The sequence below is a fragment of the Talpa occidentalis genome, unplaced genomic scaffold, assembly GCF_014898055.3.
Source record: "Talpa occidentalis isolate TD23 unplaced genomic scaffold, MPIMG_talOcc4v2.1 talOcc4.7, whole genome shotgun sequence".
Taxonomy (NCBI): Eukaryota; Metazoa; Chordata; class Mammalia; order Eulipotyphla; family Talpidae; genus Talpa; species Talpa occidentalis.
The window spans coordinates 82345713-82369060 of NW_023605083.1; the positions used below are offsets into that span (position 1 = coordinate 82345713).

Sequence of the window (23348 nt, forward strand, 5' to 3'; positions counted from 1 at the left end):
GTGGGGTTGAATAGGGGAAAAATCATGCCTGCTGATACTTCCTGTGCTTCATCAGTGACAGACATCACTAATCAATCCCAGAGCTTTTCCTACTGAGTGACCTGAGAGTCATGCTTGGGCATCCTCTCCCAGTTGTCTGGTGTTGGCATGCATAGTATGAAGCTGGCTCGAAGCAATGGTGATTGAATAGGCAATCTGGAAAATTGGGGCTTACTTCCTTTGATGGTAGACTTACCTGTGGATTTATGGAACTTATCTTTTAATCCCTTCAATAGGAAATGTGTGCCTTCTATAGCTAATATATAAGTTAAAGTAAAAATCTTGGCTGCAGTTCTAAAGGAGCAAGCTCAAAGAACAAAAGGAACACAAAGTCTGAGCAATTTATTCCACCAAGGTGATCAATGAATAGAAAACTCACCATGCAGTGAAGTAGGAAGAAGGCTGGATGGATGGAATGTATTAGGAACCCTAAGAATTGTAAAGGCTAATCCTTCCCCATCGTCCTTGATGGATGACTGAGTGGGCTAGGCTTGATCACCTCTTATGATGGAGAACTCATTACCTCTCAATGCTGTGCCACTGTAGGGTAGTCAAAATTGATGGTCTTGTGGGAGGAGGCCCTGTGCAGTAGTGGGGGCTTAGCTGTCTGACCTTGGCAATGTATGTGCCTCTTTGAATCTCAGTACCATCGCTGTGCTGGGAAGATTGAGGTACAAAGAATAAAGTAGTGTGGAAGTACATTTTATCTTCAGTCAATATCTACCTTTCTGTAGTTTCTGCTCATTGGCAAGTATGAGGAAGGGGAGATGTCTTCTTCCCCATGAGTGGGTCTGCAGATAGGATTCTTTTCCCCTGCCTCTTTGGTAAGGTCAAACCTAAAATCCTTTGCAAGACCCTTCTGAGCTGGCCCCTCATGGGCTGACCTTCCAACTTCATCTCTTGCTTCTCCCTGACTCATCCTGACCTCTCAAGGACACAGAGCTCTTTGCAGTTGTGGGAAGGTGCCCCGTGCCCTCTGCTTTGGCATGTGCTATCCACTCTGCCAGTTCAGTTGCTCCACCTTTCTTCCCTAACTGGCTCAGCCCAGGTGCCACCTCCCCTGAAAAGCCTTCCTGAGTCCCCAGGCTATTTAAGGTCCTCCTCCTTTGCAGTCCCTCAGTCACCAGACGTCTGTCCAAGTGAGTGTCACTCTCATTGGGCTCTCTGGATGCAGCCCGTACATCTCTTTTATACCTTCCCTCCAAGCATCCAGCGTACACTTGAAAGAATGAACAGATTGTGCCATTGAGTTGGAACTACACAGATCCTCCAGGTCCTGGGGGCTCAGACAAAGGGTCATGGCGGGGACAGGCTCCTCTCAGAAGGAAGTGACTTTTTTTTTTTTATTTAAGATGTATTTATTTATGCATACAAGAGCTCGGGTACAGGCCAGAGATGCTGAGGGGCGGGAGGGTGGTGAGAGGATTCACCAGAGACAAGGCGGGGAGCAGAACAGGCAGACGGACTGAAATACACTGCTAAGGGGAGCTGCGGGGGAGACCGAGAGGTCTGCTTTGCCATGTGGGTTGCTCCCTGGTCGGCTGGGGATTGAACTCGTGCTGCAGAGGCTGCGAATTGCTTCATAGTGTGGTGCTTAACCCCTTGCGCCACCAGGGAGGCCTGGAAGTGAATTTCTAGCTGGGTCTCTTTTCTAGCAAATTCTCAAGGCTGTTTTCTATTGGAAGGTTGAGACAGCCCCTTTTCTTGACATTTGAATGTTGTTGAAGTGGCCTTTTCCTTCACACACCCCAGCTTCCTTTTCCTAACTGATTAAGATCAGCCATCACTTCCCTCTCTGAGGTCCCTAATTTGTCCACTTTGACAGGGAGGACTGGAGGGATTTCTGGCATGCACCCCACACACCTGCTATTCTCTCTGCCTCATTTTTTGTCTGTATGAAGTGGGACAGTATATCTGTGCTAGTAGCCTAAGGTCAACTAAAGAGCAGAGAATATAATGTGTGAGACAGGCCTTTGAAAACAAGGTAGAAACTAGTAGTTGAAGCCTTCCACCAAGGAACTGTACAACCTTGGGTAAGCTGTTTAGCCTATCTGGGCCCTAACCACCTCACCTGTAAATACCTCTAGCCTCAGCCATCTGTGACTTGACTTCTTGGCTCACAGGAGGGGAGCATAAAGAAGACTCAGGCTGGAGTTCTTTGGATGCTCGGCGGGAAAGTGGCTCAGGGTCTTCCTCGGACACCTTCTCAGCAGCCAGCCTGCCTTGGCCCCTGGGGAGTTCCCAGCTTGGCAGAATGGGTAGCAGTGCCCAGGGTCCCCGCTCTGTCTCTGTGTCGACGCTGCCTGCCTCGGACTCTCTAAACCCTGGTCTCACTGAGGGCCTCTCAGATACCTGTCTCCCCCTGCACACCAGTGGCCGGCTGACTCCCCGTGCCCTGCATAACTTCATCACCCCCCCTACCACGCCCCAGCTGCGACGGCACACCAAGCCCAAGCCTCCGCGGACGCCGCCCCCACCCAGCCGCAAGGTCTTCCAGCTGCTTCCCAGCTTCCCCACGCTCACACGGAGCAAGTCCCACGAGTCTCAGCTGGGGAACCGCATTGATGAGGTCTCCCCAATGAGGTAAGCGTTCCTGCCAGCAGGTGCTGAGCTTGCCATCTACCGTTAAGTTTTTACTGTGATATTCTCATTGTAAAGGTAATATGGGCTTAAAATAAAAAGACCAGATAAAAGCAACCCATATAGAAATATGCAAAGTAAAAAGTGAAAGGTATCCCAACTACTCAGGCCACTCCCCAAATTACCTTTACAATTTGGGGGCTGAATCCTAGATTTCTTGATTTACACACAGACACTCAAACATGCAGTCACACAGTTTATCAGTCAGCACAGGCTAGGTTATGCTGCAGTAACGACCAACCTCCCGGGATATTCTAAAATACCTTACTCTTTTTTTATTTTAAAATTCTCTCTGTATTTTTAGTAGGTGTAACAGGCACAGGGTCCAAAATGCAAAAACTTTGTAGCTCCTGCAGTTCATGTTTGCAGGGGGATACGGTATAAACTTAACCCCCTACCCTTTCTCCTCAGTAACCCATTTCCTCTTTCGGGAGCCAACAGCTTATCAGTCAGTATTTATCGCTAAATATTCCAACTACCTTGTCTTTAAACTTTTCAATATCATTTCAGTGTATAGTTGAACTAGCTTTTCTCTCTTGATAGACTTTCAGTTCATAGTTATTTTTGTTATTATAAAGATCACCCCCATCAGTGTACACTTGTGGGCAGGGATGAATTTTATTTCTGTGCTTCCCACCTTGTTGTACCTTTGGAGCTTGGGACACCAGGCTTCTCTCCTGACATGGACACCCCTTTTCTGGTCTTGGGTGGACTTGTTTGCCCTGTCCCGGTGCAGGCGCTCCTGGTTTCCTTATGGGAAAAAGAGGCCTGCTGGGAGACTGCAGCTTTCCTCCCCCTCTGGATCTTCTTCTCCCAGAGAACACTGTGTAGACACGTGGACTGGGGTCAGTCAGAGGGCCTCTTAGCAGGTGAAACCCAGCGCATCTCCTTCTCATTTTTTCCTGAGAAGAGCATCAGGAAGGCTTTGGTCACATTCTGGCTCTTGGCACAGAGCAGTGCCTCAGACAGACCACACCAGTCCTCAGGTCCCGCAACTGCTGAGCTGGACTCAGACCCTGGGATTCTGAGCCGGGTCCTCACAGAGCCACCAAAACCAGCTCTCACATGGATACTCAGGCCACCCAGTTGGCGTCCCCCTGAGGGCAGCCTGGAAGGCCGGGATTTTCCCCAGCTGTCTACCCCTAGGACGGTAGCCCTCACCCCCAGGCATTGCTCAGGGCATGTTCCCACCAGCCCCTCTTTAGGGGACCACCTGCATGCTCTCAGACTGTTCTCCTTGCCCGCCTGCCACATCCTCTGTGACACACTGACCCCTTCTCCTGCCTGGACCCTGCATCCCCTCCTCCTAGGGCTTTGGGCAGGCTCCTCCTCCCCCATTTATGGGCCCACGACCTTGGGAGACTCAGCTGTGAAGTAGAGAGACCTCTCCTTGCCATGCTGGGGAACTAGCAGACCTGAGATAAGCTAATGTGTTGAGGTGTAGCTTCAGGGCCCACTAGGAGGACCCAAAGAGGGCATTTCTAATCCTTCCCATTGAGGATATGTCCCCTTAGAGAGTTCAGGGATTCCCCACTCAGCCAGTCTGGCCCCCTACCCCAAGGACTCAAAGCTCCTTGTCCTGTCACTCACTCCCAAAAGGTGATGTTCTGGGGAGCACGCTGAGGCAGCCATAATCCTCCTTTCTCTCTTTTTGTCTCCTCCAGGTTTGGTAAGAGTGATTTATTTTCATCCCCTGTGCCACTCGGGAGTCGTGTTTGTTGCTGTCCCCATCAGGGGTGGATTTCTAAGACCTTCTCTTAGTCTACTCAGCCTTTCCACAGTTCAGAAGCAGAGATGCTGGTAACCACCTCATGAAATAATGCACGGACAGGTGGCCTTAAGATGATAAGGTGGCATCATCCCATCCAGCAATTGCTCTTTGCAAAGCAGAGACCTCAAGAACATCGGGTTCTGTGGCAGACCCCACGGCAGACCCTGTCTCCACCTTGCCATCCCTGTAGGCACCCTCAGTAGCAGGGGGTGTGTTCCTGTTGGTGCACATGGTGCTTCAGGGAGGGGCTGCCGATATGGGTGGACATCAGCCATCCACAGAACCCCAGCTGATGTCTTGGGACCCCTCTCTTCAGGCCAGGGGCCCGCCCAGAGGCATGAGTACAGCTCAACTCTGAATGAGGCTTAGAGACATAGAAGGGTACCCGAGGCCTTTGGAGGGGGAAGAGGAAGCCTGGGCACCTGAAGTTGAGAGCAGGTTCTTGCACATGGCTATGCTGTGAGGCTTGTCTCTCATGAGTCAGAGGGAAACAGCCTTGCCCCTGGAGTCTGCTTTTAATTGTCTGAGTGGAAATGCAGAGATTTCTGGTTTTTACCTGAGCAAAATAGCAGTTTATTTCTGTACTCTCCTGAGCTGGTTTAGCAGTGCAATGAGGCTGTGGGCAAGGTCTTGAGGGTAGGAGCAGGGAGAGCAGGCAGTGACTGCTGGACTGTAGCTGGTTGCCAGACCAGCGGGGAGGCATAGGGAGAGTAGGAGGGAGGCCACACTTCCCTCTCCCCACAGCACGGGTAGGTGCCCCCAGGGCCCATCACAGAGCCTTGGCCAGCATCCAGCACCTGCACCCCTGCCATAGCCTCCTCCTAGTCACTATAGTGCTGTAGGGACCACGGCAGTGAGGCTGCTTTCCCAGGTTGTCAGGAAGACAGGATGAGACCTTTGGGCCCTACCCCTATTTCATCTGAATCAGAGACAGATGGTGCCTATCACATGTGCCAGCTCACGTTCCTTCTATCCCATGGCTGTGGCAAACACTACAAATCAATCTTAGTTTGTGTTTAGTGACAGATAATTGAAATCTCATTTTCCCATGATCTGTTATTCTCAAGATTAGTAACCCCTTTTTGGCCATGCCTTTGGTGGCCATGGCTGCTGACTGAGATGGGGTGGCTCAGGAGGGAGTTGAGAGGAGTCCGCTTTCTAGCAGATGTGGGGAGGAAGCTGTAGAGGTACAATTGTGGGTTCCTCAATCACTGTGGGGGGAGGAGGAGGGAAATGTAGCAAAGGGCCTTTTGGTCCCAATCAAACTCTGCTTGATGTCGAAGGAGTCAGTGCCCCTCCCCATCTCCTTGTGGTTGGGTAGTTGGTACTTGATCTTAAGTGAACCAGCACTTAAAGAGCACCAGCTGTATGCCCAGCTGCATTCAGTACCCAGGGGCACAGTGACTTTTGAGGGGGGATGCTGCTGACTCAGAGGGCATGAGATGGTCAGAGACCCTTGAGCGCTGTTTCTTGAACTCTGGGTCACAGATCCCTTTGATAATTTGATGAAAGTCTAGACTCTTTGCAGGGAAGAGCCTACAGCATTCTGATTACCAATCCAGAGAGTTCCCAGAACCCCTGAAGCCCCATCCATGGACACAGTTGAGAGCCCCTATTCCAGGAGGAGAGAGGCAGAGTTGAATATGGGTGAAAGGGGGTGGAGAGGAGATAAAGGTGTGGGGATACACATATGGCGGAGGAGAGGGCAGGGGTTAAATCTGTGGGCTGCGGTGGTTAGAGGGTGCTTCCAGCTGCTTCTCCATGCAGTGCCATGAACATTAGGAGCCTGTTCTTATGGGGGCACCCGGGTTAGAAGAGGGAGAGCAGGATGCCCTTGAGGAGGACAGGCAGGAGAGTTTATGGCCAGAGACTTCCCAAAGGCTCAGACGTGCCATGTGGGAATGAGGTCACACTTCACCTTGTCCTCACTCTGCCTTCCGAGATCTGACGGGGGTTCTCAGAGCAAGATTCTAAGGTGCTTCTGGCTGGAAAGGCACTGGATGTGCTGTGTGGATAATCAGCCTCCATCCCTCCTCTACAGGTCAGGCAGCTTCTGCCCACTTAACAGAAAGTGGCCAGAATTAAGCTCTTGAAACCTGGATGTACCTGTGAGTGCATCCATGAGAGAGTGCAAGAGATGGGGAATGTGGGAGACTTGTAGCCCCACCTCTGCTGTTCCTTCTGTCTCGCAAGCCCAGCTTCCACTGGAGCTAGAAACTGCGCAGAGATGGCAGACTGAACCATCCCAGAGGCCAGACCGTGACATTACCAGAGAAGCAGGCCATTCGTGAGGCTGATCACACTGAGTCCCTGGGATAGAGTGGCTCATCCCTGTTTTCATGGATAGAGGTTCAGGGAAATGTGGCTCTGCTATGCAGTGAATCACCTCACCCATCTCGCCTGTAATCTCTGAAAGGGAAAGTCACAGGTATGAGCTGTCCCGTTGGGGTTTCCTCAGCTTCCCCGACCTGGCCTCTTTCCCTGCAGATCTCCCACACGGATCCCCACAGATGGTACGAAGGGACATCGGGCTATCAGTGACACACAGGTAGGTCCCGCCAGCCCGGGGTAGGGAGGACACAGCTGGGACACACACCAGAGCCCTCACTGAGATGGGAGGCATCTCTACCACCTCTGGACGCAGCCTGCCTGTCCCCATGGCATATGGGCTTGCTCGCTCCTCCTCGGTCCCTCCGTGGGTCTCTTCCCTCTCTGCTGAGGGAAACCACTTGTTTCCCCTCTCAGAATACAGGTCCCAGGAGAAAGGTCCCAATCTCAGGGAGGAAGAGCTGAGAGCTTCCTAACACATCAAAGCCCCATAGAACATGTGAAACTTCAGACACCCAGGCCCGTGGTCCCATCCCTACCGCTCTTGGCCTGGCAGCTTGGATTTCCAACCACTTCCAAGGACTGCGGCGCCGTGCATGTGGGGAGCGCTGCTGTGGGTTCATCTCATGGACTGTCCAGAGGGCTTGGCCTCAGCACTGTCGAGGCTGTGAGGCTGGCGTGTGCTGCAAACAACAGGCCTCAGCCGCACCCCATCACCCCATATGGTGCCTTGGGAGCTGGCGTTCTGGCTCCATGTTTGCAGGCAGCTGTAAACACCACAAGGAGTGCTTGTCAGGAGCTTTGCAACTTGCCAAGGCTTTCATTTCCCCCATGGAGTGTGAGTTGTGAGTTTGCTTGGGTCATGCCACTGCTGGTAAGACAGTGCTGGAGCCCGCTAGCTGACACTCAGGCCCCTCTACTTGGAGTCTTGTCAGGCTGGGGTGTCTGTACCCCAGAGCCTTGGGGAGGACAGTGCCCGGCACCACACAAGCTGGCTCTCTGACCGAAGGTCCCAGTGCCTCCCTCGCCATGGCCATCGTGCCAAGTGTGATCTTCCTGAGACCCAACGGGCCAGGAGCCCACTTCTTCCCTGGAGTTATAGGCAGTAACTCCACACCTCAGTTTCTCCCTCTGAAAATGGGGCTTCCTCCTGTCCTGTCCCAAGAATGAAAAGGGTGTCGTGCATCATGTGGCATTTCACCTCTCACTCCAGCCCAAGAGAGGCCAGCATTACCCAAGAGACACCAGGACCAGCAGGTGATACCTGTTCATTTTTGTCTTGACTGTGCCTGCTTTAATGGGGGATTTGAGGCCGTACCTAGTGGGTAACATTTCAGATACCACTGAGCCCAGAGGGGAAGAGAATGTGGGTCCCAGGGAGATGGAGTTTGGACTCCTTAATGAGGCACCCCAGGGAGGTAGGCACCCTGTCTCAGGCCACCGCCCCACCCTGAAACACCCATCTTGGCTAGGTGGAGACAGTGACATTCAAGTGCCGCCTTCACATTGCAGGCGCCCCTCAATGACATGGCACATATGGGGTCGTCCCCAGAATCCCCATGAGGTTGGCCTGTTGGCCCATTTGCATGGGCTCCAGGCCTCCCATAGCCAGCAGCTGGCAGGATTCAAGCCCAGAGCTCTCCCTCACACTCTGCCCCTGGGTCTTTCAGAGAAGCCATGCAACTTTGTTCAGAAACCTGGGGTCTAGCCCCCACTGCACAACACACAGCTATGTGACTTTGAGAACATCCCTTAACCTCTCAGAGCTGGTTTTCTTGTCTATGTACTATCACGGACCTGCCTAACTCCTGGGGGGGCGGGTGGTGGGTGGTATAAAAACCAAGTGAGCTGATGCTTATGGGTGCATTGCAGACTGCTCCCCAAATACTGTTGCTCTTTGCTGTTACAATGCCCTATGTCTTTAAAAGTCACTTTCTCCAAAAATATCAGTTCTTTCTGCCCTTGGATCCTACCCTATGGCCAGGCTTTGGGCCTTTTTCTGGAGGACACCACCTACTCAGCCCCCATTCTTCTATCCCACGTGGTTTTTATTTTAATTTCGGTTTAGTTTAGAGTGAAAAATGCATTCATACGTTCAAAATTCAAGAAGTATAAATAGAGAAAAATCCCCTCGCATGCTGTTCCCAGCCCCCCGGCCCCCTGTAAGCAGATCTTAGTTTCTTGTGTGTCCTTGTAGAGATATTTTTATGCAAGCAAATACATATGTATGTTCTTCCGCCTCCTTTTTTATTTTCACACAAATACTGCATATATTATACACAGTTTTATGCTTTGCTTTCATTTTATTTGAGCTTCACTTTATCTAGTGCTTAGCATGTGAATGACTTGACAGTCATTAAAATAACTTTTGACATGGGTTGACATGTGTTACACCCATGCATACCAGCTAGATGACGAGTCCAGTGTCCCGGCACCCCTGGAGTTGTCTGTGGTTCCACCCAGTTGATGGTGTGGCCTCCCAGAGGTCATGATCAATTAATTTTTCCAGTACTTCATTTAAATGGGCTCATACAGTGTTGTGCCTTACTCCTCCCCCACCCCCCCTTGACATTGTAATTTGGAGATCATTCTGTATTTGCACAAAAAGAGCTTATTTATTTTCTGGCAGCGCAGTGTTCATTTGTATGCCTAGATGGTACCTTAGCGAGTTTAGTCACCTCAATGACATAGGTGTCTTCAGCTTTTAACTGCTACAGACTTGCAGGGGGTAACTTTATCTGCATGTCATTTTGCACCCATAGTAGTATCTGTTGGATAATTTTCTAAGATTTATTTTTATTTATTTATGCACACAAGACCTGGGGTGTAGTTTAGAGGGGTGGGGGATGAGGATTCACTGGAGAGAGAGTGGGGATCAGAACAGGCGAATCTACTGAAATACACTGCTGAGGGGAGCAGAAGGTAAGACAGGAGAGGTTTGCTGTGCCATGTGGCTTAGCTTTGGCTGGGGATTGAACTCATGTCACAGTGGCTGGTGATAGCTTGATAGCGCTGAGACTTTAACCCCTGCGCCCTGTTGAATAAATTCTTAAGACTAGAATTGCTGGGTCAAAGGATAAACACACTTGTCCTTGCTATTGCCGGAGGGCTGGTGAGCAGCCACACTGATGTGGAGTTTTGACAAGATGACTTTGTGGCGGGGAAGTCTGAATGTTGGGTGAAAATGGGGAGGGGGAGGGAACCATGGCCCCTGGGTGTCCTTCCTCTCCCTGGGAGAGACTGCCGGAGCTCTGAGTTGGAACCAAGTCCCCTGCTTTCCCTAGGGCTGTCCGGGAACTCTTGTCTGACCATGCCCTGGCCTCCTGGCCCACGTGAGCTCTTTCCTGTGTCCCCCTGCAGGTTCTCCACCAAGTCCTGGCTGTCTCAGGTCTGCCATGTGTGCCAGAAGAGCATGATGTTTGGAGTGAAGTGCAAGCATTGCAGGTGATGGGCGCTGAGTGGGAGGCCAGGCAGGGCGCCATCTTCACGCTTTGACTTTAGGAACAGGCCGGCTACTTGATTCCTTATCTAAGGTCAAGTCAGAGTTCAAAGGAGTGCCCCTAAACATACTGTAAACCCATTCAGCCCACCAGAGAGTAAGGCACTCCCAGAAGAAGGGAATATTTGAAATGGGCTTTGAAGTATGGCTAGGTAGTCCAGGGAGGAAAGAGAATTCCAGGCCAAGGGAGCATCCTGGGCAAAGGCAGAGAAGAATGGAGGACCGTCTTGTACACTGGAAGGACTTCTGAGGTTCATCCTTACATTTTAGCACACATGGGCAGGAAAGAGTTGGTGGTAAACACAGATAGCTCATGGTATTGACAGAGGGGACAAGGTAGATTCTGTAAATCTACAGCTTCAATTTTTTTCCAACTATTATAGTTTCTAGTTGGAAAGAAGGGCAAGTGTGGGATAAGCAGAACCTGTTCCCTGCCTCTGCCTGCCCCTAATGGAGTGTGGACCTAGAGCCTGTACTACTTGTTAACTTTGCCCTAGCATTGCTGTGTGACCTGGGGCAAGGTGCTTGCCCTTTCTGGGCCTGATTTTTGTTGATTTATACATTGAGGAAGAAGATTCCAGGTTTCTGTCCCTCAGGATTGCTCTGAAAATCTAAACTAGGATGCGTAAAAGCCCTTGGGCTCCAGCCAGATTGTAGGTGATGGATCTTGTCCATGTTGGTTGAATATATTGCATTTTCCTGGTGCTTCTCCTGACCACCAAGGAGAGGCCAGAGCTTTCTCACTAGTCTGGATATGCTGGCTCCTGACCATTTATTTGTAAATTGGGTACCTCCAGCTTCCCTTCAGGTAGTGCTTTTCATGCAGAGAGCACAGGATGACCTCTGAGCCCGTGCTCTCCTGGGATTGCAGTGTGAGCTTGGCAGAGCCCCCACTGTCATGATGTTTGGTTGAGAATCAGGGGCAGTAGAGCAGACAGGACCAAAACCCAGCTCTTTCCACTCTTGCTGTCCCTCAGATTGCATGCCCTGTGCTGGGGTACTACCTCTTGCATGCTGGGGGGCTTTGGTGGAGTACAGACTTTCTCCAAATTCATCTTTCTTTGTAAGTTCAGATTTATCTTGAGCTTTCTGAACGTGGATGGAGAGCCATCTTTTTCTGCAGAAAAGAGATAGATAGGTGCCCCACACAGGAGAAGTCGAAATGGGTATAACTGCTCTCCTGTGAAGACTAGGTAGACAATAGTGGGTGTCTGATGGATGCTCAGCTGATAGGAGCTGCTGGTACTGTTAACGTGAGGATGCTCTACACAGTGGTGCCACTGCTTGTTGGCACAGCTGTAGAAATCGAGGCTGTTAAAGTGGGGTGTCTTGCACATTGTTGCCAGGTCAGGCCCAGGAGACCCCAGTGGCCCTCTGTACCCTGACCCTGCTTCTTCCCCAGGTTGAAATGCCATAACAAGTGCACAAAAGAAGCACCTGCCTGTAGAATATCCTTCCTTCCACGTGAGTTTCCTGCCCCTTCCCTCTACTGCCTTTTGGATTTGGGGTGAATCTTTTTTCACTAGAGCTGTTCCCTGCTGATGGGTCTCCCTCTTTTTAAGCAGTACCTAAACTTCGGAGGACAGAATCTGTTCCTTCAGACATCAACAATCCAGTGGACAGAGCGGCTGAACCCCATTTTGGAACCCTCCCCAAAGCACTGACAAAGAAGGTACAGTAAGTGACAGCCTGGTGACCCTGAATGAATTCCTTGCCTTCTTGGAGCCTCGGTCTCCGAGCAGGGATACTGATGCTCAATTCACAGGGGTAACTTAACCTCTATGACCTTGGGGACCTGCCATCCTTTTAGCCAGTACTCGTCTCCAGCCTGCCACAGGCCAGCAGGTTCCTGCTCTATCACCGGGCCCCAACTCCCACTCCATGCCTGGCCAGCAGTGTTTCTGCACCTGTCCTATACCAAGTGTACCCCAGCCATGCACCATCCTTGCACCCCCTCACTCACTGTGTACATTCACCCACACATGCCCTGGGCCTCTGCTTCTGTATTTCTGCCCACCTGGACACCCAGTCCTTACCCTCCAGACCCACTCAGACTCCCCTTCCTTCATGCACCTCGTTGGCCCTCCAACTACCCACTTCTGGGGGTGCCTGTCTCTCGTGTTGCTGAGGACAGTTACGGGGTATCATCTGCCCAGTATCCCCTGTTTGTGGTCTTTACTAGAATATGACTAGCAGTTAATATGTGCTCCCAGGTGCCAGGCATTTTGCAGGTTCCCCTGTCTCCCTGACCTCCCACTGCGCTCCCTCTTGCCCTTCCTTGCTCAGATGGGCTTTGCCCAGTCCTGCCCAGGGGCTTTTGTGCCTGCTGGCCCACTCTCTGAAGCACCCTTCCAGCCCCCCCAGGGAGCCTCGCCTGGACACACCTATGGGCAGGCTCTCACTGCCCTGCCCTCCCCAGCGTGGCTCTGCTCCTGACGTCGCATGTAGCACTCACCCTTCTGGTGTTTGCTTTCTGTCTCCCTGACGGGTTGGAGACTGGAGGGCAAGGCATGTTGTCGCATCCCTCTGGGGCCCTGGTGCCTGCATGGTTGCCTGGCACATAGTACGTGGTCAGGGATCCTCTGTACTGAAACCTGGAGCCACTGGACGACTCTGCGAGGCCGCAGTTGATGCCCCTGTTTTGTAGACAATACACTGTGGCTCAGAAAGGTGGGGTGGTTCGTCTAAGGTCATGCCAGTGCAGGTGGGGGAGCTGGGATTCAGCCTGCCCGGTGGCCACTCCCTGCCTGCTGGCCTGGCCCTGCCTACAGGAGCTGGACGAGGAACTAGAGCCTTGAGTGTGAATGGCGAGCACGGAGCTCAGTGAAGCCAGCTCCCTCTTGCCCCTTCAGTGTGATAACCAGGGGCATTGCCATCCTTGGACAGGGAGGCCCACTGCGTCAGTGGTGTGGGTTCCAGAGTCCACCATGCACCCCAGAGCCTTTAGGGCCTGCCAAGAGAAAACTGTTGAACTTTGCACTTAATACAACTTGGTCCCAAGTTTTTAACAAGGAGACCTCCACACATGCTGAAAAATTGGTGTCTGGAAAGCGTTGGTCAGCTCTGGGGCCCCACCCAGTATAGACCCATCTCCCCACAGCCCTCTTTCGGGTACTCCTATGGCCTTGCTAGGGCCCAAACCACCGAGTGGACCTAGCCAGCAGGTCTGCAAAAGAGGGGTGGGAATATTGACTAGGTATCCCCTGTGAACTAAAGACTAAAGAGGCATTTGTAGGAGGTTGAATTTAGTTCTTTACAGGACCCTACTATGTGTGCTGGGCTCAGGGCCAGCCACTGGGTGTGTGACAGCAAGGGGGTGGGGGTCCCTGCTCTCACAGGACACGTGTGCGGGGGAACATCGTTAAAGCATCCCTATGCCTGTACTAGCCCAGCATAGTTCAGGTGCCCAGAGAAGTGCTGGGAGTTATGGGAGGATAAAGAGGAGTATGGTCCCAGCCGGGGCTCGGGGCAGGCTTCTGGGAGGAAAATACATTTGAGCTGAAGTGGGAAAGATGTGCAGGAGTCCTCTGGGGGAGGGCCATCGAGGTGAGGGACTCCGTGCCATCCCTCCCTCAAAGATTAGATGGGTGAAATGTCAGCACATCGGCTGACCTCACCTTTGACAGGTGAGGGTCCCAGCCGGGGGTGTGACAGGCCCTGCCCGTGTCTCATGTCTCTGGCCCTGCAGGAGCACCCTTCAGCCATGAACCACCTGGATTCCAGCAGCAACCCATCCTCCACCACGTCCTCCACGCCCTCCTCGCCTGCGCCCTTCCCGGCATCGTCTAACCCTCCCAGTGCCACCACGCCCCCCAACCCCTCACCCGGCCAGAGGGACAGCAGGTTCAACTTCCCAGGTACCACACCTTTGGGCTTTTTCTTGCACTCAGGCATGAGATCTGATGTCCCCTCTCTGCACATCCCAGGCGGCTCAAGGTCAAACACCGCTGCCACCCAGAGCACTTGCTGGGAGCCAGGTGCTGTGCCAAGCTCAAGAGCGTGACCCTAGTCAAACCTGGTAACATCTCTGAGGGACAGGTCACTTCACCCATTGTTCAGATGGAGACCCTGAGTTTCCGAGAGACGTGGCTTGCCTCCCTTTCCACAGCCTGTGAGTGGCACAGCCAGGATCAAAGCCGGGTCTGTCTAACATAAAGCCTGGTTCTTGACATAATCCCAGGCTGCCCTCCTGGGCTCGGGGTGGCTCTTCTGGCTAGTCTTTGCTCAGGGCTGACTTCTGAGCAGGCATGGCTGGGAACTGAGGCAGTCCAGAAGACCTGGGAGAGGGACTCTGAGACTCTGATGCTCACCTGCTCTGTGACCTGGACAAGCTACTTAAATAAGGGAAGCTTTTGTTCTCTTTTCCGTAAGCAAGAGCCCACGTGAAGTTGGAATTAGATTTTCCCCATTGTGTAGTGAGGATGCTGAGTCCACTGGGGAGCGTGTGCTGGAGCGGACCTGAGCCAGAGCTGACCTCTGATGTCACCATAGCTCTGGCTGTCCTGGGACCTGTAGGCCAGGATCCCCCCCACCTCTTGGCCAAGCCTGGGGTGTCAGCTTCTCCAAGGGACAGAGTGGGGCCATCTCGGTTTATTAGTTGGCAGCCCGGAGGGAGGCGTGGTTGGGATGCCCCAGTTTGCTCCAGGCCCAGGCCTGCTGCCAGCTCCAGCCCATGCAGTCCAGCTCAGGCCTCGATCTGGAGAACAGAGGCACAGTTCTGCCTGTGCCAGGGGACCCCTGCTCTCACCAGGGTTCTAAGGACTTCTTTTCAGGGTGCTCAGAGACTGAGATTTTGTAAGAATCTTTTTTTTTCTTTTGCCTGTCCCTTTGCCCTAACACATACCCAGCTGGAGCTCTTCTGACACTAATGCATCATCTGAGCACACCCCACTGCTCCCCCGCCTGCAACTGGGCGATGGCCCATTTGATTAACCTCTTCTCCTGTTCTGTTGTCCTTATTATGCCCTGAAACTGAACCTTTTGATTAACCTCTTAAGTTTAAGTTTTTCTAAAAGGAAGAGCCTGTTTGAAAAACAACAGCCATAGAAAAAGTCCTTTCTGTGCTGTCAGCCAAAGCGTCTTGGCTTTCCCTGATGTCCTAGGGGGGCCTCCTTGTCCCCTGCTCAGAGTCCTCCCCCTCCCCAGGGTCTGTTATCTCTCTGGCCTCAGCAATGCCGTGAGCAGGCGTGGCACTAGCCCGGGGAATGAACTCTTCCCACATGAACTCTGTACTGTGCAGGAGCACTTCATTTTCTTTGAGGATAAGCCTGGGAAAAGGTTATTTGTACCACCACTTTACAGTGTGAGCGATTAGCCCACTCTCGGAGTCCCAGAACCTTCAAAGGGGCAGAGCTGGGGTTAGAAGCAATTGGTGCCAGAGTCCAGGTCCCTAGTGTGTCCCCTTCTATACCCTTAGAGAGAGGTTTTTTGGGGGGCGATGGTGAGGTGAAGTCACGGAAGCCTCAACACCTGTGGGTGAATGTGGGGCCAAGGGGGAGGCCATTCTCTGCACACAGCACTGTCATTCAGATTCACTGTTTTTTTCTCCCCTGAATGTTGCTCTCCTGGGCTCGCGCACATTTCACAGCAGACAAGTGGGGATGGGAGGTGAACGGAACCGTCCAGGGTTCTGCCACAGAGTAGCCTCAGGGACTAGGATGCTGCCAGCGCCCATGTCCTCCAGCTCTTTTTCTCTTTCCTGTGGATCAGCCCACCCTGGCCAGGCCTTCCTGAAGCAGGGCGGGTGGGGTGGCCCCAGCCACATACACAAGACCCCTTTCTCTCTCCAAAGCCCATGCTTGTGTCCCCTCCTCCCTCGCTGGGTTTGCTGTTCTGTGTGTGACTCACCTCCTCTTCTGTTTAAAGCTACCTACTTCATTCATCATAGACAGCAGTTTATCTTTCCAGGTGAGTCCTTTGCATGGTTCCACTAACCTCCCTTGCCATGACCCCCTCAGTGTAGCCCATCAGGGCCCCTTCCCCTGAGCACTCTGGAGGTATTTAAGTCTCATACCCACCTACTGAGAGCAGTTGGGACTGGGCAGGGATGGGGAAGGATGAGCAGCCTTGAGTCTCTCACAGGGACAGAGGCAAGAAGTACACCGAAGTTGGTGTCCAGACTCTTGCACAGAGACGGCAGGCAATTTGTCCAGAGTCACACAGCAACAAGGTAGCAGAAACCTGGTTTGCAGAATATGGGGAGAGAATTTTTTGCTGATATTTTGCTCTCACAATATCATCCCCTACGTAATGACAAAGAGACTATTACTAACCCATGTTACACAAGGGGAAGTCTTCTGGCTTCATTTAGTGGACTGCGCCTTTCCAAGCTTGATGCGCAGCGCCATCTGCTGGCTGTTATTGGAAATGCTGCCTTCGTGTACAAAGTTTAAAGGAAAAAACTTTAAACCCAACAGGACAGTTTTCTTCCATACCCATCCACAAAAATTGTCTTGCACACCTACTGTATGCCAAACTTTGCATTTTACCATATTCCTGCTAATGAGGAGTTTGTAAGATTAGTACTTATTTCTCTAGCTGCAGGTGACAATTAATATAAATAATCCACAACTTTCCAATTCTTGATTTAGCCATATGAAGGGTCTGTATTAAAAAAAAAACACTCATTAGTTGTTTTTTTTTTTCCTGGGTTAAACAGGCTTATCTAGAAGTTGTGGTATTTTGGTTACTCCAGGCTTCTCTGTTCCCCAGATCCATTAGGGGAATGACTTGAGAGCATTTCTAAGTCCTGATAGGACCAGCCATCTGGCTTTGTCCAGGTGTGCAGGCCAACAGGGGTCAGGAGCCTGGGAGCTGTGCTGCTGGGCCTCCCTGAGCTGCCTCTGTGATTTCAACTATTTTTACTGCAATTCCCCTCCAAGATCATCCCTGGTTACTAGCTATATGTTACAGGGTGGTATACAGAGGAGTACCCAAAAGCATTGAGAAAGCATGGTTCTTCTTCCAGAAGGTTCCATCGTGGAGTAAAAATATGCCGGGAGGAGAGGGGAAGGGAAATACATATTTAAAACAAACATGGACACATTTTAGAGCAGAATGCAAATTGCACTCTTAATGGTTGAGGAAAGTATGCGGCTCCAGAGACATTTTGCTCTCCCTGCTGGGGTCCTGTTTTTCCTGGAACCCCTACTCTCCACCCCCACCCCCATGCATGTGTTTCCCTTGGCGCAGTGTTGAATGAGTAAAATGTCAGGCTGCCCCTGGAAATCTGGTGGTGCTGGGGGAGGCCTCAGCAGAGGCAGTCAGCACCCAGACCTCCTCAGAGATTGTGCACAGAATATTGGGTGCACGTGTGCATTTCCCCGACAAGAAGCCTACAGCCTCTCTCAGCTTCTCCAAGTCTGTGAGGTCCAAGGTATGGCAATCCTCTGGCTCAGGTGACTTTAGCATAGTCTTGGAGAGTACCCCAAGGCAGGGTGAGGGGTGCTTAGTGGGGAGGCTTTTTGTCCTGGGAGGCAGGGAGAGGCCACTGATAGCTTTAGCCACTGCCACCTCCAATCTCTCTCCTTTTGCTGAAAACAGAGGAGAGAGAGTGTGTGGTGCCAGCAGCCTCCCTGAGTTCAATGAGAAGGGATGCAGAGATCAGAAAGAGCCTAGCAGCAGAAGCAGCTTTGGAGGGTCTCACCTGTCACATGTGGGTTCCATGCTGGAGTGACTGTCAGTCTGGGGTCCCCAGATACGGGACTTTCAGTGCTCAAAGTAGGAAAAACTCATGCTCCCCAGGGTCAGCCCCAGATGCTCGGGTGTGTGAACTGTGAATTCCTCTGCCCCGAGGTCCCACTAGGGACCCAAACCCAGAAACCCTGGGGGCAGGGCCCTGGCTCCCCCCAGAATTCCCAGCAGCTGAGCCAGGCACCTGGTATCCCCTGCCTGCAGCCTCTGCTGGCCTGAGTGCAGCAGTCTGTACCTTCTTCACCTGCGGACAGCGGGATCTGGTGTCTGGTAACAATTAGCTCAGTTTGATTGCTGGTGTTGGAGCAGTTTGCCCACAGAAGAATGGTGTTAACTGAGAAGCCCCTTTTGGGACAAGCATAACCAAGGCTGGACAGGCCACGATGGTGCTGAGTTTAGGAAAAGTGCATATTGGCCCCAGTGGAAGAGGCCTGGAGAGGACACACGTGCAGCTCTGTAAGGGCTACTCAGGGGAGGGACCGCTTCCCATGTGGCTGGCTTTACACGCTCTCTGTCCTTGGAGTGGGAAGCTGGTCTCATCTTTGCATCTGCCCTTTGTTCCTTCCAGACATTTCAGCGTTTCCGCAGGCAGCCCCCGAAGCGGCAGACAGTACCCGGTAAGCACCTCAGTGCCGTGTCCTTCTCCTCCGTGGGCTCCGTTAAAGCTAGGCACACAGGCCTGAACACCTCCCATACCACCTTTAAATTTCTGGCTCCCATCTCTAGACACGGCCATGTATTGGGAAGCCAGTTGGGAAAGTCCTTGAACTAATTCATCCTCTGGCCCAGTGAGCCCAGCCAGAAGGGTTTATTTGCCTTCTGTCAGTGGAGTCAGCATTGGGTGGGTCTGTATATGAACCAAGAGGGAGCTTGTGTCCCAGGGTGCGTGGGCAAAGGCCATTCAGAGTTAGAGAGACCATCTTTAAAACAGCTGCTGTCTAGGGAACCCTTTCTCTGTGGGAGGCCCTGCTCAGTGCTGGGTTCACATCCCTCAGTACAGTCCTCAGCTCAGTGAAGTAGCTATTAAAGTGTCATCATCAGTGTCCAGAGAGGACACTAGCCCAGAGAGGTTAAGAAATTATATAAGGTCACACAGCTCAGAGTTGACACAGCCAGTTTTCAACCGTGAGGCTCTTGAGTTCCAAGTGCTATGTGTGTCCACAGAACCCCAACAGGCAACAACTGTGAAGGGGCCTTGGTGGTTATTGCCCACCCCCCTCTCCCACCCTCTCAGATGGTCTGGAGAAGGCCAAGGTTAGCAAAGCCTGGTCCTGCTGTTTCCACTGCATCCTACTGCCTTTCTCACAGCCAGGCAGGTCAAAGTAAGGATCCAGGCCTGGTGACCCATCCTCAGGGTCTCCTTGACAAACTGTTTACTCTTAGGCTTGATGACCAGACGAAAGCAGACATGTTGGAGGATCATGAAGTGGAGGTGAGTGTTCAAGAAAGAGGTGATAAGCCATGCCTGATGGCTTCCTTCTCCCCATCTCCCGCCTCCCTAACCCATGTTGGGCCTGGGGTGTGTGTGTGAGCCCTGGGCCCTGGCTCCCAGGTGCCCGCTGCAGCAGGTGAACAAGGGAGGAAGAACAATGAGGAAAGCTGGGCCAACCGCCATGTGTTGTGGCTGAGGACATGGAGGCACAGGCACTAAGTGATCTGTCTGGTGTTTACCTGTCTGCCCAGCCAGGGCAGAACTGGGATGTGGCCTCCTGATTTTGTGCCTCTTTCCTCCTTTGTCTGGTTGAAGGCCTAGAGAGGGGAAGAGAAGTTGGCTGAGCCCAGATCTGCTGCCTTTCTCTATTCCTTCCCCTCTCCTTCCAGGCCGAGGAGCCAGAGGCTGCCAAGTCAGAGGTGGAAGATGACGAGGACGAGGTGGACGACTTGCCGAGCTCCCGCCGGCCCTGGCGGGGCCCCATCTCTCGCAAGGCCAGCCAGACCAGCGTGTACCTGCAGGAGTGGGACATCCCCTTTGAGCAGGTGGAGCTGGGTGAGCCCATTGGGCAGGGCCGCTGGGGTCGAGTGCACCGAGGCCGCTGGCACGGTGAGGTGGCCATCCGCATGCTGGAGATGGATGGCCACAACCAGGACCACCTGAAACTGTTCAAGAAAGAGGTGATGAACTACCGGCAGACCCGGCACGAGAACGTGGTGCTCTTCATGGGAGCCTGCATGAACCCCCCCCACCTGGCCATCATCACCAGGTAAGCTGGCCCCCGGCCCTCACAGGGGTTGCCACCTCAGCCTCCCCCTTCCCAGGCTGTTATTTGTGTGAGCACCTGGAGGCACTGCAAGTTTTAATGTAGAGAAACAGAAAGAAGACAACCATTCCCCCTCACAGAACCCATTGACATTAAAAAAATTAGTGAAACCTCTTTGAGAAAATGCAAATGTTCTAGAAAATTACAGAGTGAAAAAACAGTGTTCTCTCCCTCAACTGGGCACCAGTCCCAAAAGGTGGCTGCTACAAATCGTGCCTTATCATTCCTCGCATTATTTTTTAAAAAGTTTCCATATGCTGACATATTTTAAATTACATATTCCTTTGCGAAAATACACAGCAAATGTCACAGTGGTTTACGCCACGCTGCCTTCATTCCAATGAAGGCCTGAGGTCTGCACAGGGTTCCCAGCAGGGCCTGGAAGCCCTGGTGGCTGGCAAAAGTTTAACAACCAGCCCCAGAGCACTGATTGGTAGCTCCCATCAGATCCTGTGGTGTAAATGCTCACACACAACTGATGTCAGGCTGCCAGCGTGTTCTCCCTGGAAGTGGAAGGGCATTGGGAAAGCCTCATACCCTGTGTTCTGGGTTCTGTCTCCAGCCACTTCCTGGCTGTCCCCTAATTTAACCCAATCCTTCCGCTGGACACTGTCCTAGTGAACGTGAGCTTCTGTGAGTGTGAGTGTGTATGTGACCTTGAGGGGCATGTTGTCCCTTTCCACTCCAATGCGTTGGGTTTACCCCTCCACCCTCCGTGTGCTAGTGTCTACCCACCCAGAAACCTGGGGGTGTGAAACCGAAACACTGTCCATACCATGAAAAAAGTTCTTTGGTATTTGCTTTTGAAATCAAAAAGAGCAGCTTAAAGGCAACTGAGGAAATTTAAGGGTTGACATAGAAGTGTCGAGAAGAAAGTAATGGCCTCTCTGATGCCATTAGCCAAGAGCACCCTTGTTGATGTTCTGATGAAGTTCCCTGTAACCAGACTCTGTACTTTGAAACCTTTCTTTCTTCTCAAACTGAATTTACTAAGTAAAAATTAACCTCTTTTATTTCTTTGTGAGAAAGAACCAGCCACCAGAACACCCACCCCTGGTGTGGGTCACCAGCCCACAGCACAACCCTGTGGAGCTTCAGGTTGTGGAGTCGCTGTGGTTGCTTCAGCTGGGGCCCCCCAGGACCCCGGCCCCAACCACTGTCCATCCAGCCATCCTCCCTTCTCTCACTCATCCACTGAGACCTTTCATAAGAGATTTGGGCTGCTTAAAGGGAATACAAAAAGTAGCAAACATTGACTAACCAAAACTTTAACATGGTTTACAACATACCGAGGGAACTGGGACACAGTGAAGGAATCCAGCAGCCCGCCTTCCAGACCCCTGGCCCAGTCTCAAAGTCCCTGCAGCTCCCAGAAACTTAGCTCCTAGGAGATTAAAAACTAGCCCCCAGAGCAGAATTTAAGTCCCCTTCTCCCTGAATTGGGATTGAGTCACACATTCTTGCTCTCCCGTCTTCACCCTGGTTTCAGGAGCCAGTGTAGTTTGAGACCCGAAAACTCAAGCTCCTTAACCAGTATCACTCTGACGCCCTTGACAGCCACCCCTGCCCTGTCTCCCTCCTTGTGCATTCCTTAATTGTCATAAGATGCTGTGATGAGAAAATGATCATGAGGAGCTCTGGACCCTTGATGTTGCCTCATCATAGAAGGTCACATTCTTCCTGTCAGAGTGAGTGGGCATAGTCCTGCCTTGACCCACCGAGGGTGGGTGGCTCCAAATAGCCCAAACTCTGTTCCAGGGAGGGCGGGCTTGGGCCTCAGGAAACAGCGTGTGTGCACATTCAGGCCTGGCCCTGGGAGGAATGAGACTTGGGCTTGGTTAACAACGGGGATTCTGGGGCCCCCACCATCCAGGGGATGCCTACAGCCCTTCAGAGGGTGATGGGGACAGCACTCCCCTGACTCCACAAGGGCAGTCTTGGGCTGCACTGGCCCCAGACCCCTGCCTGACCCCACCATTCTCCACAGCTTCTGCAAGGGGCGGACATTGCACTCGTTCGTGAGGGACCCCAAGATATCTCTGGACATCAACAAGACCAGGCAGATCGCTCAGGAGATCATCAAGGTGAAGGGGAGACCCTGCTTTGTCAGCCTATGTAGGGGTGGTGGTGGCTGCTCTGTGGTGCCTCTCACCAGGCACCACAAGGGTGGGACCCTGTCTCTTTAACCCTCTGCCCTGTCTTGTCCAGTGGGAGCTGGACACTCAGGCAGTGTTGATGAAATGAGTGAGGCACGTGGCAAGTTTTAAAGACACACAGGTGGAGTTTGGATCCTGGTCATGCTGCCCATCTTTGGGTAGATCATTTGGGGAGGGCTTTCTCCCCTGTGAAATGGGGATAAGAGTTTAATCACCCTATTTGGATAGGTGCCAGGAGAAAATGCTCAGACCTGGGACAGCTTTGGGCCTGGGGGTGCTTGGTGAGAGTCTGTTACAATTGATGGGGGTGGGACATCCCTGGTGGCACAAGGGCTTAAGTCTCAGCACTGTGAAGCAATCCCTAGCCACTGCAGCACAAGTTCAATCCCTGGCCAGAGAGCTACCCAGAGCTACCCACAGGGCGCAGCAGACCTCTCCTTTTTTGCCAACTGCGCCCCTCAGCAGTGTATTTCAGTAGATCTGCCTGTTCTGCTCCCCACTCTGTCTCTGGTGAATCCTCTCACCCTCCCCACACCTCTGGCCTGTACCCCTGCTCTTGTATGCATAAATAAAATAAATCTTTAACAAAAAAAGATGGGGGGTGGGTGGAGATTGGGAAGGGCTCTACTACAGGGCGTGAAAGTACCCTTTCTGCCTTCAGTTTCCAAGTCTATGTTTCTCTAGATCAGACTCAGGCAACCTTTTCTTTCCTTTCACCTTTTCTTAAGTAATTAAATAAGAGTTTCCTTCTTGCTTTCGTTGAGCAACAGAGAGGCCAAACAAAAAACGAGAATGCTTCTGGGTAGGCCTCTTCTTTTCTTGTTTTTGTGTTTTTTGAAAACTTTCTGTTTCAGCACCCACCAAGTTTTTGCCCCTTTTTTGTTGTTCTGTTTCCTTGTCTCCCACCTCCTATCCTTTTTTTTTTTTTTTTGTATTTCCCCCACTTCTTCTGTCCATTTTTGGTG

The 23348-nt window shown here is 52.0% G+C and overlaps 1 protein-coding gene across 4 annotated transcripts in view; it reads left to right on the forward strand.

Annotated features, from left to right (window-relative positions):
- The window catches only part of KSR1 (kinase suppressor of ras 1), a 152339-nt gene that overhangs the window by 108291 nt on the left and 20700 nt on the right, over nucleotides 1–23348 (forward strand). For 2 of the 4 annotated variants that reach the window (XM_054689274.1, XM_054689273.1), the window contains exons 4-15: nucleotides 2163–2622; nucleotides 4344–4348; nucleotides 6938–6998; nucleotides 10139–10222; nucleotides 11680–11741; nucleotides 11843–11949; nucleotides 13966–14134; nucleotides 16143–16184; nucleotides 18538–18586; nucleotides 19353–19401; nucleotides 19791–20170; nucleotides 22215–22311. In XM_054689274.1, the coding sequence (XP_054545249.1) occupies nucleotides 2163–2622; nucleotides 4344–4348; nucleotides 6938–6998; nucleotides 10139–10222; nucleotides 11680–11741; nucleotides 11843–11949; nucleotides 13966–14134; nucleotides 16143–16184; nucleotides 18538–18586; nucleotides 19353–19401; nucleotides 19791–20170; nucleotides 22215–22311 (1565 nt within the window). Of the gene's footprint in view, nucleotides 1–2162; nucleotides 2623–4343; nucleotides 4349–4450; nucleotides 6999–10138; nucleotides 10223–11679; nucleotides 11742–11842; nucleotides 11950–13965; nucleotides 14135–16142; nucleotides 16185–18537; nucleotides 18587–19352; nucleotides 19402–19790; nucleotides 20171–22214; nucleotides 22312–23348 lie in introns of those variants that run through there. The other 2 variants (XM_054689275.1, XM_037492061.2) reach the window with 2 other exon arrangements.